The sequence below is a fragment of the Pisolithus orientalis genome (assembly GCF_024613125.1).
Source record: "Pisolithus orientalis strain OTSU chromosome Unknown F5J12scaffold_69, whole genome shotgun sequence".
In the NCBI taxonomy this organism is placed as follows: domain Eukaryota; kingdom Fungi; phylum Basidiomycota; class Agaricomycetes; order Boletales; family Pisolithaceae; genus Pisolithus; species Pisolithus orientalis.
The window spans coordinates 126,324-137,095 of NW_026260850.1; the positions used below are offsets into that span (position 1 = coordinate 126,324).

General features: G+C 47.2%; 2 protein-coding genes across 2 annotated transcripts; one reads left to right on the forward strand and one right to left on the reverse strand.

Moving 5' to 3' along the window:
- Positions 1–5,686: 5,686 nt before the first annotated feature.
- On the forward strand, positions 5,687–7,566 carry F5J12DRAFT_865427 (uncharacterized protein). The gene is made up of 7 exons (XM_051747032.1): positions 5,687–6,296; positions 6,358–6,442; positions 6,490–6,749; positions 6,773–7,023; positions 7,068–7,131; positions 7,152–7,174; positions 7,207–7,566. The coding sequence occupies exons 1-7, from the start codon at positions 6,153–6,155 to the stop codon at positions 7,343–7,345; spliced, it is 966 nt and encodes a 321-aa protein (XP_051594872.1). The 5' UTR covers positions 5,687–6,152; the 3' UTR covers positions 7,346–7,566.
- Positions 7,567–9,122: 1,556 nt separating this feature from the next.
- F5J12DRAFT_969282 (vacuolar sorting protein 39 domain 1-domain-containing protein) lies at positions 9,123–10,772 on the reverse strand (the record flags this gene model as incomplete). The annotated part of the gene is made up of 9 exons (XM_051750058.1): positions 9,123–9,186; positions 9,239–9,295; positions 9,356–9,700; positions 9,752–9,854; positions 9,905–9,997; positions 10,051–10,246; positions 10,301–10,442; positions 10,494–10,564; positions 10,614–10,772. Coding segments are annotated over 9 exons (1,230 nt in total), but the record flags the coding sequence as incomplete, so codon positions are not given.

Sequence of the window (10,772 nt, forward strand, 5' to 3'; positions counted from 1 at the left end):
GGCACCGAAGACCCAGCTTTGTGACAAGGTTTTCATCAATCAGAACTAGATGTGAACTGCTGTCAATCAGTGCTTTTACAGGCAGAGGGAAGGTCAAACTAGGTCCTTCAAGAAGACAGGACCATCGAAGGTGGGGAACTGAAAGAGGCACGATGTACTCTTCACCTGAATCAGTTCCGTCCCCAAGGGCAGCAGAAGGCATGATGACAGTGATGGTATCCACATTGTCGTCAACTTTGGTGATGTGAGCACACTTTGCTGCTGGCTCTTCCTTGATGACAGCGGTGACTGGCTTGGCATGCTTCTTACAAGCAGCCTCAACATCTGCGGCAGTCAATGTCTTGTAGTTCTTAGCATCAGGGAAGTTGTTTGGACAATTATGTGTAGTGTGGTTTTGAAAGAGACAACAACACTTGAAACACCCAGAGTTATTGTGGAGGAGTTGGCATTCCTCAACAGTGAGAGCAGGGGGACGAGTATGAGTACAGCCATCTGGTACCTTTGAGGTCGATGCGGTGGTATTGGCTGAGTGACTAGGCTGAAAGGGCTTCTTACGAAGGGCTGCATCGATCTTTGCAGCATCATGGATACGTTTCTCGTTGAGGAGACAGACCAAGTCGAGCCATGCACAGAACCGCTTTTCATGATGAGTAGCAGTCAGACGATATTCTGCAGTAAGGTCCAGGTGCATGTGTGACTCCAAGTGGAAACGGAGATGGTCTTCGGTAAGGTGGAACTCGCTTCCTCACAATAAGACATTCAGGCTTTCTACTTCGACGGCCCACAGATGGAAGGCCTTATTCCCCTGTGTTGACGACAACATCTTCTGCTGTATAGCCTCTGCCCAATCGCTGGGGAGCCAATACATACGAACCTTGTCCATAAATTCAGAGAAGGATAGGGCAGTCAGTTGACTACTGTTGTTACTGATCCAATCTTGCACATGAGGATCTAAAAGGTGACCCGCAACCTTAGCAACCTGGACATCCTCAGCTACACTCTTCAGCTGAAAATAATTTTCGCAGCCCAGCTCCCAGCTCCACAACCCTTCTGGGGTGATATTGCCTGCTGTCAAGAAGGGAGGATTTTTACCAGGCGCAGTGTTTTCACACCACACCATCTGAGACTGGGTCGAAGACATTATAATAACAGGGAAGACCGCTGTGGAGCTGTCTGACAACGAGGAACTATCGGTGGTTGCAGGAGATGCTGGATGCATGTATGGGGACAACACTGGTGATGGGGGAACATGTGCAGAAGGGGCAGATGGAGATGATGTGGCACTAGGCAGAGCCACAGGTGGTGGTGTGGATGGCAGTGGGAGGGAGGTGGCATGGGACTGAGACAGTGAGGACGAAAGCGAGGACAACAGAGATGACAATGATGTCGCCGGTGGGGGACCATTCCCTCAACTATGGGTAGTCAAGGGCACAGGAACGGAGGGGGTGCGACAAGATGGCAGCTTGACACCTTTACCAGGCATCGACACGCACTATGGCACGTTCAAAAAAAGTGGAACCCACCACAGTAGGGGTGAGCACACTCAGGATGAATCACAACAAGACAGAACATGGACAGGCATGTGGGATTGAACAACCAAGCATATGCTCTGATACAGGATGATAGAGAGAGAAAGAAAGAGGGAAAAGAAGATATATCCTGTGCATACATGTAGCACCGATATATATACCCCCAGGATCCAAACAGTGCAACACAGTGAGAGGGATCCGCATGCCCAGACAAGGAGATAGGAGACGTGATAGCATGGTGCGACAGGAGATGTGACAGCATGAAGCAGTAGCGTGAGCATGAGTGATGCGTGAGTGGTAAGTGTATGCTTACATACATCTCACTGAGCCCCTATTCTCCCCGATCAATCAATATTGTGTATTTCATTTCCTATAAACTCTGAATTGCTCTGGACACAGGTTGCAGGTGAGTGGGGAGAGTTCCATTGGAAAAGATACCCAGGCCAACATGATGGACTTGTCTGCCGGCACTTCAAAACAGACTTTGTGCACTGCGCCACAATGTATATTTGTCAGTCCACGTTGCATCACCAGGTAGGGAGAATCTAAGTCACTGTTGCAGTACTAAGCAAGTTACCAAGATCCAAAACGGGATAAGCAATGGTGACTGTAGTAGTACATTATGGAAAGCCATCTTATTTTACAAAATTCGTGACTACAGACAGGTGTCCGTCTATCCGAAATACTAAGTAATTGTAAATATCGTCGTAGAACTCGGTTACCTCAGTGACCGGCTTCCATCTGAAATACATGTGGCGGCTTTTGCTTGCTACTAGTAGCACCTCTGGACGTGGAGTAAGCTATCAGCCGAGTTGTATTGGGTATGGAAAGCCGGACAGTCACGCTCAGAAAGGCGGTGGGCGAGGTGCCCATAAATACTAGACTTGGTAATTGACCCCCTTGGGACCCAAGACACCGCAAACTTACCCGAGGTATAATTTAACGGCTTTGCATATATTATAATGAATCACGAAAAATGGCCATGAAAATGTAGATACGAGCCTGACATACTACAAAGTATCTACCACTTATCTAGGAATAGGTCATCATTGTTGTAAACTGATAAGACACGCTCAGCGTCGTAGACACAAGCGCTGTCATTGACAATACCTGATAAGACACGCTACAGGAGGTAAGTATACACACGTGTCCTCAGGGGTTACCGTACCCACCTCAGCGTCGTAGACACAAGCGCTGAGGTGTAAACTAGCGTAAACAGTTCTACAAGTACAAGAGCGCCTAACACGTGACCGTTGACACCTACAATCATCATCACTCTCTTCGTCAGAAAACACCCTACACTGTATTTTTTGAAGCTTCACTCTTGGCCACTGTCGAGAACAGTGGAACTTCAATTGCAGCTGCTTGTTGAAAGCCGAGACCGAAGCTTCACATTATGTAATTGTGTAAGCCACACCTCTCATGGAGCGCTGCCTGCCCTTGCCCGCCTGCCATAGATAATTCCATAGCCACTGACAAGTTAAAAATGCTGCTGGCCCACCACTACTCCCAACCCACATCCGCATTTGGTATATATTGAAATTTCCCACCCTACTGCCCTGTAGTCCCCTGGGTCAGCTCCCTTGCCCTATGGGGCTCTATCTTCTGCTGGCATGCATCATATATGATCATTAACATGAAGTATAAGTATATTAGAGCATAATTGAACACTTAGTCGAGTATACTAGTGGCCCTGAATAGCTTGGAAATGAGATAGGGGTAAAAAGCCAAAAAGCGGACGCTTTTCTGATATATTGGACATATCTACTTGGTTTTCATGTCTCCTTCAAGGTAATATGTATGCCTACAACATATCTAAAGTTCATAGCCTTTGATGGAGTACTTTACATGTGGTGACACAATCTCCTCCTCCCTGTATTTCACCATAGAAACTTTTTTCTGGGTCTTTTTGTGCTGGTAATGTGATGTAACATGGTATAGTAGTTACACTTCATGAATTGGTGCATAATTGGACCGCCCATCAGGTGGCTGAGAAGCTCTGAATTGCTAGAAACGATTTCAGGGGTTACAGACAAAAAAGTGTTCGCAATTTTGCTACATTTGATATGGGCATTTGAGAGGGACATCCCCTTGTAGTGGCCCTCTGTACCTATATAATATCACAAGCTCATTGAATGGGGTGGAGCTCCTGAGGTGTTGTGCCATGGTCTTCCCCTGCTGGTATTTAGGGGCTCTATCAATTTCCAGGAAGTATATTGCTATTCTGACTATCTAGGGATCTATTGAATACTTATTCACAACCAAAAAAATAAATACCAAGTCCACAGCAGAAGGGGAGAGAGCAGGGGAAGGAAAACAATCACCCAGAGAGCGTGGGAAAATGCGCAAAAAGTTGCGGAGACTTTTAGAACATATCAAAAAGATGGAATGGTATATCATACACAGTGTCTGGTACTCAATGGATGGAGTACCATGTTCCCCTTGGTCATGGGACATGCCTTCATGTAATATAATACCTGCATTACCCAGAGAACCCAAAAATATGTGAAAATTGATACATGTGGACTTCTGATCCAGTAAATACATTTCACTACTGAGGATAAGAGACTGGTACCAAGTCTCAAGTTCTGAGGGTGTGACACACTGAAGTAGGCGTAATATAATTCTAGGAGGAGCTATCAGATGTTAAAATCCCAGTACTACCATCCATTGAGCACCAGACACTGTGTATGACGTACCATTCCATCTTTTTGATATGTTCTAAAAGTCTCCGCAACTTTTTGCGCATTTTCCCACGCTCTCTGGGTGATTGTTTTCCTTCCCCTGCTCTCTCCCCTTCTGCTGTGGACTTGGTATTTATTTTTTTGGTTGTGAATAAGTATTCAATAGATCCCTAGATAGTCAGAATAGCAATATACTTCCTGGAAATTGATAAAGCCCCTAAATACCAGCAGGGGAAGACCATGGCACAACACCTCAGGAGCTCCACCCCATTCAATGAGCTTGTGATATTATATAGGTACAGAGGGCCACTACAAGGGGATGTCCCTCTCAAATGCCCATATCAAATGTAGCAAAATTGCGAACACTTTTTTGTCTGTAACCCCTGAAATCGTTTCTAGCAATTCAGAGCTTCTCAGCCACCTGATGGGCGGTCCAATTATGCACCAATTCACGAAGTGTAACTACTATACCATGTTACATCACATTACCAGCACAAAAAGACCCAGAAAAAATTTTCTATGGTGAAATACAGGGAGGAGGAGATTGTGTCACCACATGTAAAGTACTCCATCAAAGGCTATGAACTTTGGATATGCTGTAGGCATACATATTACCTTGAAGGAGACATGAAAACCAAGTAGATATGTCCAATATATCAGAAAAGCGTCCGCTTTTTGGCTTTTTACCCCTATCTCATTTCCAAGCTATTCAGGGCCACTAGTATACTCGACTAAGTGTTCAATTATGCTCTAATATACTTATACTTCATGTTAATGATCATATATGATGCATGCCAGCAGAAGATAGAGCCCGGTAGGGCAAGGGAGCTGACCCAGGGGACTACAGGGCAGTAGGGTGGGAAATTTCAATATATACCAAATGCAGATGTGGGTTGGGAGTAGTGGTGGGCCAGCAGCATTTTTAACTTGTCAGTGGCTATGGAATTATCTATGGCAGGTGGGCAAGGGCAGGCAGCGCTCCACGAGAGGTGTGGCTTGCACAATTACATAATGTGAAGCTTCGGTCTCGGCTTTCAACGAGCAGCTGCAATTGAAGTTCCACTGTTCTCGACAGTGGCCAAGAGCGAAGCTTCAAAAAATACAGTGTAGGGTGTTTTCTGACGAAGAGAGTGATGATGATGACCTATTCCTAGATAAGTGGTAGATACTTTGTAGTATGTCAGGCTCGTATCTACATTTTCGTGGCCATTTTTCGTGATTCATTATAATATATGCAAAGCCGTTAAATTATACCTCGGGTAAGTTTGCGGTGTCTTGGGTCCCAAGGGGGTCAATTACCAAGTCTAGTATTTACGGGCGCCTCGCCCACCGCCTTTCTGAGCGTGACTGTCCGGCTTTCCATACGTGGAGAGCGTCAGGGTGATGGTTGGGCCAGCAGGCGAGGAAGGTGGGAGCATGCTTATGGTCATATTTGCTGTTATGGTATCGGAATCAATTACGTAGCAGCCACCATCATCATTTGACCACCAACTCAACTGCCAATCAGCAACCATGGTCGGTGCTAATTACATGGGTGGAAAAAGGTTTGACTGGACCTGCTACCCACATTATCAGAGTTAAAGCACGACGCCTAGAAATGCAGTACGTGCGAAGACAAAAGACGCGGCTGGCCGTGCACAAAAACGCACTTTGTAAAACAACGTCTAGCGAATGCTCTAGGACACCGTAGTCCTGGGGATCGTCGTAATTCCGGTCCATTGCGTTCAGCTTCTTTGTTGTCCGAGATATCTCTCGCCCACGCACCCCATAACACTAGAAGGTCTCCACATGTCCCCCTCAATCAGTATTATACGTTATCTTCTGATAACGAGAATGGCCGAAAACGACCATCCAAAGTACTCTCTGCATTGGATACGTCGGATCGTATGCTTCTGTGTTTCCGAATCCTTGTCGGCGCTAAGGATCTGTTGTGTTAGACATGTCGATCCGAGCTGCTATCGATCGGATACTTCAACTACCAGATCTAGTTGGTGCTCAAGCGGTTACTCACAAGGACACAGTGCCCTGCGGGGGCGCGAGAACGGCCAACGACAGTTCTGATGAATATGGAACTAACGACCAAGTACTTCTTGATCTCGGGCAAGAATATATTGGCTAAACAGTCCTCGTGTGTCTCTTCACAGGATTCTCCTTTTGATACCGAGCATTTACAGCGACCAGAAAACAATAATACAGACGAGGGGATGGCTTCCCGGAATTTCCGTGACAGTGGATATACCGAGAGAAGAAACTCGAAGGCACCTTTCTCTACTCAGGGCCTCTCTGTGCCCAAAGTAATCAGTTCTCGCCCCTTCCTCGGTCTTCTCCCTTCACCACCGATTCTTCCTTTATGGATGTTGATCGCGACATGATCTTGGAGTTCGAGTCTTCACCAAGGCCTCCCCCTAGTCCTATAACCGAATGGTCTAACGAGCAGTCCATGATGTTTGGCCACTACTTCCCGGCAACACAACACATGCACCCATCGAAGGATTCGGGGCACGGTCAGACTTGGGGCACTTTCAGCCCTTATCTCGTATTTCTACTAGCAGCGACAAGTTTTCTGGAAGTAAGATCCACTCAAGTCCTGAGTTGTCGCTTTCCTTCCTTTCACATCAGCCTACGTTCCGAGGACTGGAATTTTCCGACAGCCCTGACCGGGTACGTTGTATTCATGAGACGCAGCCTGTAAAGGACAATTCAGATATTGTCCCTATGACTCACCTGCCGCTTGACTTCCTTTCCGATCCGGATCCCTGGGCAACTATTGGAAGGATTCTGCAAGTGGAACGTTTGAAGGTTGCATCGACGTAACTTCATCCAGTGAATGTCCGATCGACTTTACCAAAGGAAGGGAAGGCGTTGGTTACTCCGTGAAAACCGGGAGAGATGTCACCAGCAGCATGTTCACTGGTGCAGTTTCAGATTCCTCACGAAGGAAACGGCGGTCGGGTCTAATCAGTACTTCGGAGATAATGATTGTTCCTCTCTAGGACTGCATCGCGGTTTGGTTCAGTTCACAAGCCTCTTGAGGATGCCTTGGCGCACGATCTGAACACATTCGATGATGACGTCAAGCTATCCTCGCGGTTGCGAAGTGGCCTCCCTATCTGGAAAAAAATGGGCCACTGAAGGAGATGGGGCACGAATGATGGGAGGTCACTTGCTGACCGAACTGGAATGCCGGACATCCGATGCCTTTCCAGAGAAAAACGCAGCTATGGTTTACGACGGACCATGTTTATTTGGTGATTCTGACTCTGAAGACGATTAACTTCACATCATTACTTGCTTATATGAAGTATCGTTTGTAGTACATGTACTGCGTGGCTGCAATTGTTTGGCACCTCAGCCACGTGTCGCGCGGACGGTCCCTGGCCACATCGAGACGCGATCACCGACTTAGTGTCGGACAATGATAAGTTCGTACTTTCTGGCTTCACACGAAGTTCTTTCCATCCGCTATCCACTCGCAAAGTATTCATGAACCCGGAGGAAAGAAAGCAGTTGGAAGCAAAACTATGTCGAATTAACTGGGACGAGTTTGACACTCTAGCGCACCGCACAATATATGGCCGGTATCACGACTCTATGCGTGGTTGTTTCTTACCTGAATTCCAGATGAAGTTGCAGGTACAGCAGAGGCTGTAGGCAGCGGTAGCGCGGACATACCACCTGCCTTGTTGTTCTATGCAATTCGAAACATTCTTTACCCAACGTTCATCCTTGGTCAAATTCCCGATCTGCTCAACGTTCTTACAACCATCGAGGGATTGCGCCAGTTCGCTACCAAAAAAATAGGGCATATACTCGCGTTGAACCAGTTGTACATAGAGCGCCCGCCCGACGACCGGGAGGTAGGGTGTTGACAACGAAAGAGATCCGCGCTCACGCATCTTGCCAAGCACAAAGCGAGTCCTTGAGAAAACAGTATTTCCTCCTCTTGAAGAATCTCTGCCAAGCAGTAAGTGGGTCGCTGGCGACTTCGTTGTGTATCACTGAAGACCTTTTGCGCAGTATATTCATTATCTGTGGACATCGCCCGAGTCATGCCTGCTCGCAAAGCGATTGAATGACTTTTTCCCCGGTTGTCTGGAAGGCTACAGCCAGCCATCCTCTCTCCGCTTCCAGATGGATCTCAGCGAGAACGAGAGGGCCGAATTTGGGGAGTTAAAAGAGGAAGTTTCAACATGGATGAAGACGATACTTGAATGGGAGTATGAACGAGAGAAGTCAGGAAAGCGGCAAGAGTAAGCTACGGCAATCTTGTATCTCGTTCTGTGTTGGTCTCATGTTTGATTAGCCATTCGAAGGCCGATCTAGGGGCTTCTTTCAAAGATGACTTCCAAGTCGCCTTCCCCCCTCATGTTGGTCATGCTGACATATTGGACGTGTTAGTAACATACCTCACGCGCGTCGAAGACATGATCAACAAGTTGGAAAAGTGGTTCCCACCATCGACCTGACCTGACTCAATGCCAGCTACACCAACTGTCTTTCGGTGGTATCTCACACGGCGCCAGATCTATCGGACTGCTGCTGCTATGTCACATTCATCGATTGTGGATTTGCGCTTGGACACCCAGGTAGCGCTAGCTTCCACAATTTTCTCCTTTGTCAGTCGCCCCGTATATGCGTTGGCTACTTTGGTCGAGGATCCATAGATAGCAGGAAGCACCTCTGCTCCACTATCTGGGGATGGAAGTGATTGTACGATACGTCAATATCTCGCAGCGTCTACGTACATAATAGTTACATCAACCCCGCAACGAACTGGATAGCACAGAGATCCAGTTGGCATACGTTCGAGGTTGATAGTAAATGGAAATAGGTTTTTCCGCACGTTCCTAGTGGTGTAGTGATGACACGAATGTCCTTCCGAAGCAAAATGTACGGGACTTCCTTAACTTTGCCTTAGTGAGTTAAGCTTTTTAGAAAACGCCTCTCGGCATTGATAGTGGGTAACCTCTCCACTGTAACGTGGCATGAATACCTCCTAAGAGCACTCAAACTCGGAAAACTGACCGTGGCGCATGCACTGCAATGACACTACTTCCCAGTCGCTTATGGCATTGGGGGCATCTGAAAAATAGATCATTCCAGTCAGTTGTCAGTATACATTATGGAAACATAGTAACATACATTCTGCTGTCCGTCACTTTGACGCGTCTAGATTCGAGGATCATCAACGTCCTGGCAACCTGCTCGCTCCGCGCCTTGTTGATTTCCCGAATAACGTGACTATCACAAACTGGCATCCGCAGAGCCTGCTGCAAGAACTTCCGCACTTCCTCCGCTGATACGAGAGGCGGAAGTAGTTGCAGTGTCTCGACGGGATTTAGTCGATGGCTCTGCCTTCTCATCAGATCCAGAGCAGGTGGAAGGAGGTTGGGAAGATCCTTCGCAGTGGGTCGTAGGTAAAGTTTCAGCAGCGTCAAGAATACGGTGTTGGTCTCAGTATCGGGGTGGTACACACGTTTGCAGTACCTAAAAAGACAGTAAACAACTGCAATACGTAGATGGTGACGGCGATCATACTCCTCGGCCTTCTGGAAATTGCCTAACTTGTACGCATACAGTTCTAGGGCGTGCTCATGTCTTCCCATGCGACCTAATAGTATGGCTCGTGCTTCGTAAAGATCTGTGGAAGGCATCATCAGCTTTCACTGCTACGCTATGCGACTAACCGACCTTCTGAAAGTCGGCCATATAGGCGGGCAGGATGGTAATGGTTGGTCGTGTCGATGAAGTGGAGAAGCTTCGCGTACGTCTCGTCCCGTTTCTCTGCGAGATCACAACATTACATCCTACAAATTTTGAAGGGAAGAGAGTCCTACGGTTGTCCCCACGTTTCTTAGCACTGATGGTAATGCTCAAGTAGAGCTCAGCAAGGCGATCATGCAACATGCCACCGTCTTCATGTTTCTCTTCAATAAGGTACTCAATATAACGTGCGGAAATTTGAGGGTCAATCTTCTCCAGGTAATCAACCACATGGGAACGGGGAAGTTCAACATCCTCGGACATGAAAACCTGATGTTGACGTCAGGATATGGTAGAACGAAATGTGGTTCATGGCTGTATTACCTGGAGACCCATTTCACGGTCTTGGTCAAACACCCAACGTGCAGACTTGAATATCTGGTCCAAGTACTCTGGCCCCAGTTTCTGGAGATAAGAAACCGTCGGATCGAGCTTGTCCCTAATATCATCTTCATTCTCGCTCAGTCTGTGAATAATTGTCGGGAATATGACATAGACCGCCGAATCAATAACTCACTGCTGCAAGAGTGCCAGGGCTTTCGCGTGCATCTTCTTCCCATTATATAAGAAGATCAGCTCTGCAAATTTCTGAAAAAAAGTTAGTTGTTGTTAACCCTTGAGTACTTCCAACGCCCACCTCACGGGCGCGCAGCTCCTCCTCGACTTCCGATACTTCACACCAATTCGCAACTCGACACAATGAACCAAGTAATGCAGGCCGGTAAAGCAAATATGACTTAAACAGTGCCGTGTCTACGATTTGGGCGAAGTGGATCAGTTGTTGCGGCGTTAGCGA

What these genes read in the sequence shown, in the direction of transcription:
- F5J12DRAFT_865427 (XM_051747032.1), top strand. Translation starts at nt 6,153, where the DNA reads ATGTCGATCCGAGCTGCTATCGATCGGATACTTCAACTACCAGATCTA. An exon ending in TTCCCGGAATTTCCGTGACA is followed by an intron (nt 6,443 to 6,489) that starts GTGGATATACCG and finishes TTCTCTACTCAG; the next exon opens with GGCCTCTCTGTGCCCAAAGT. An exon ending in CGTTTGAAGGTTGCATCGAC is followed by an intron (nt 7,024 to 7,067) that starts GTAACTTCATCC and finishes TACCAAAGGAAG; the next exon opens with GGAAGGCGTTGGTTACTCCG.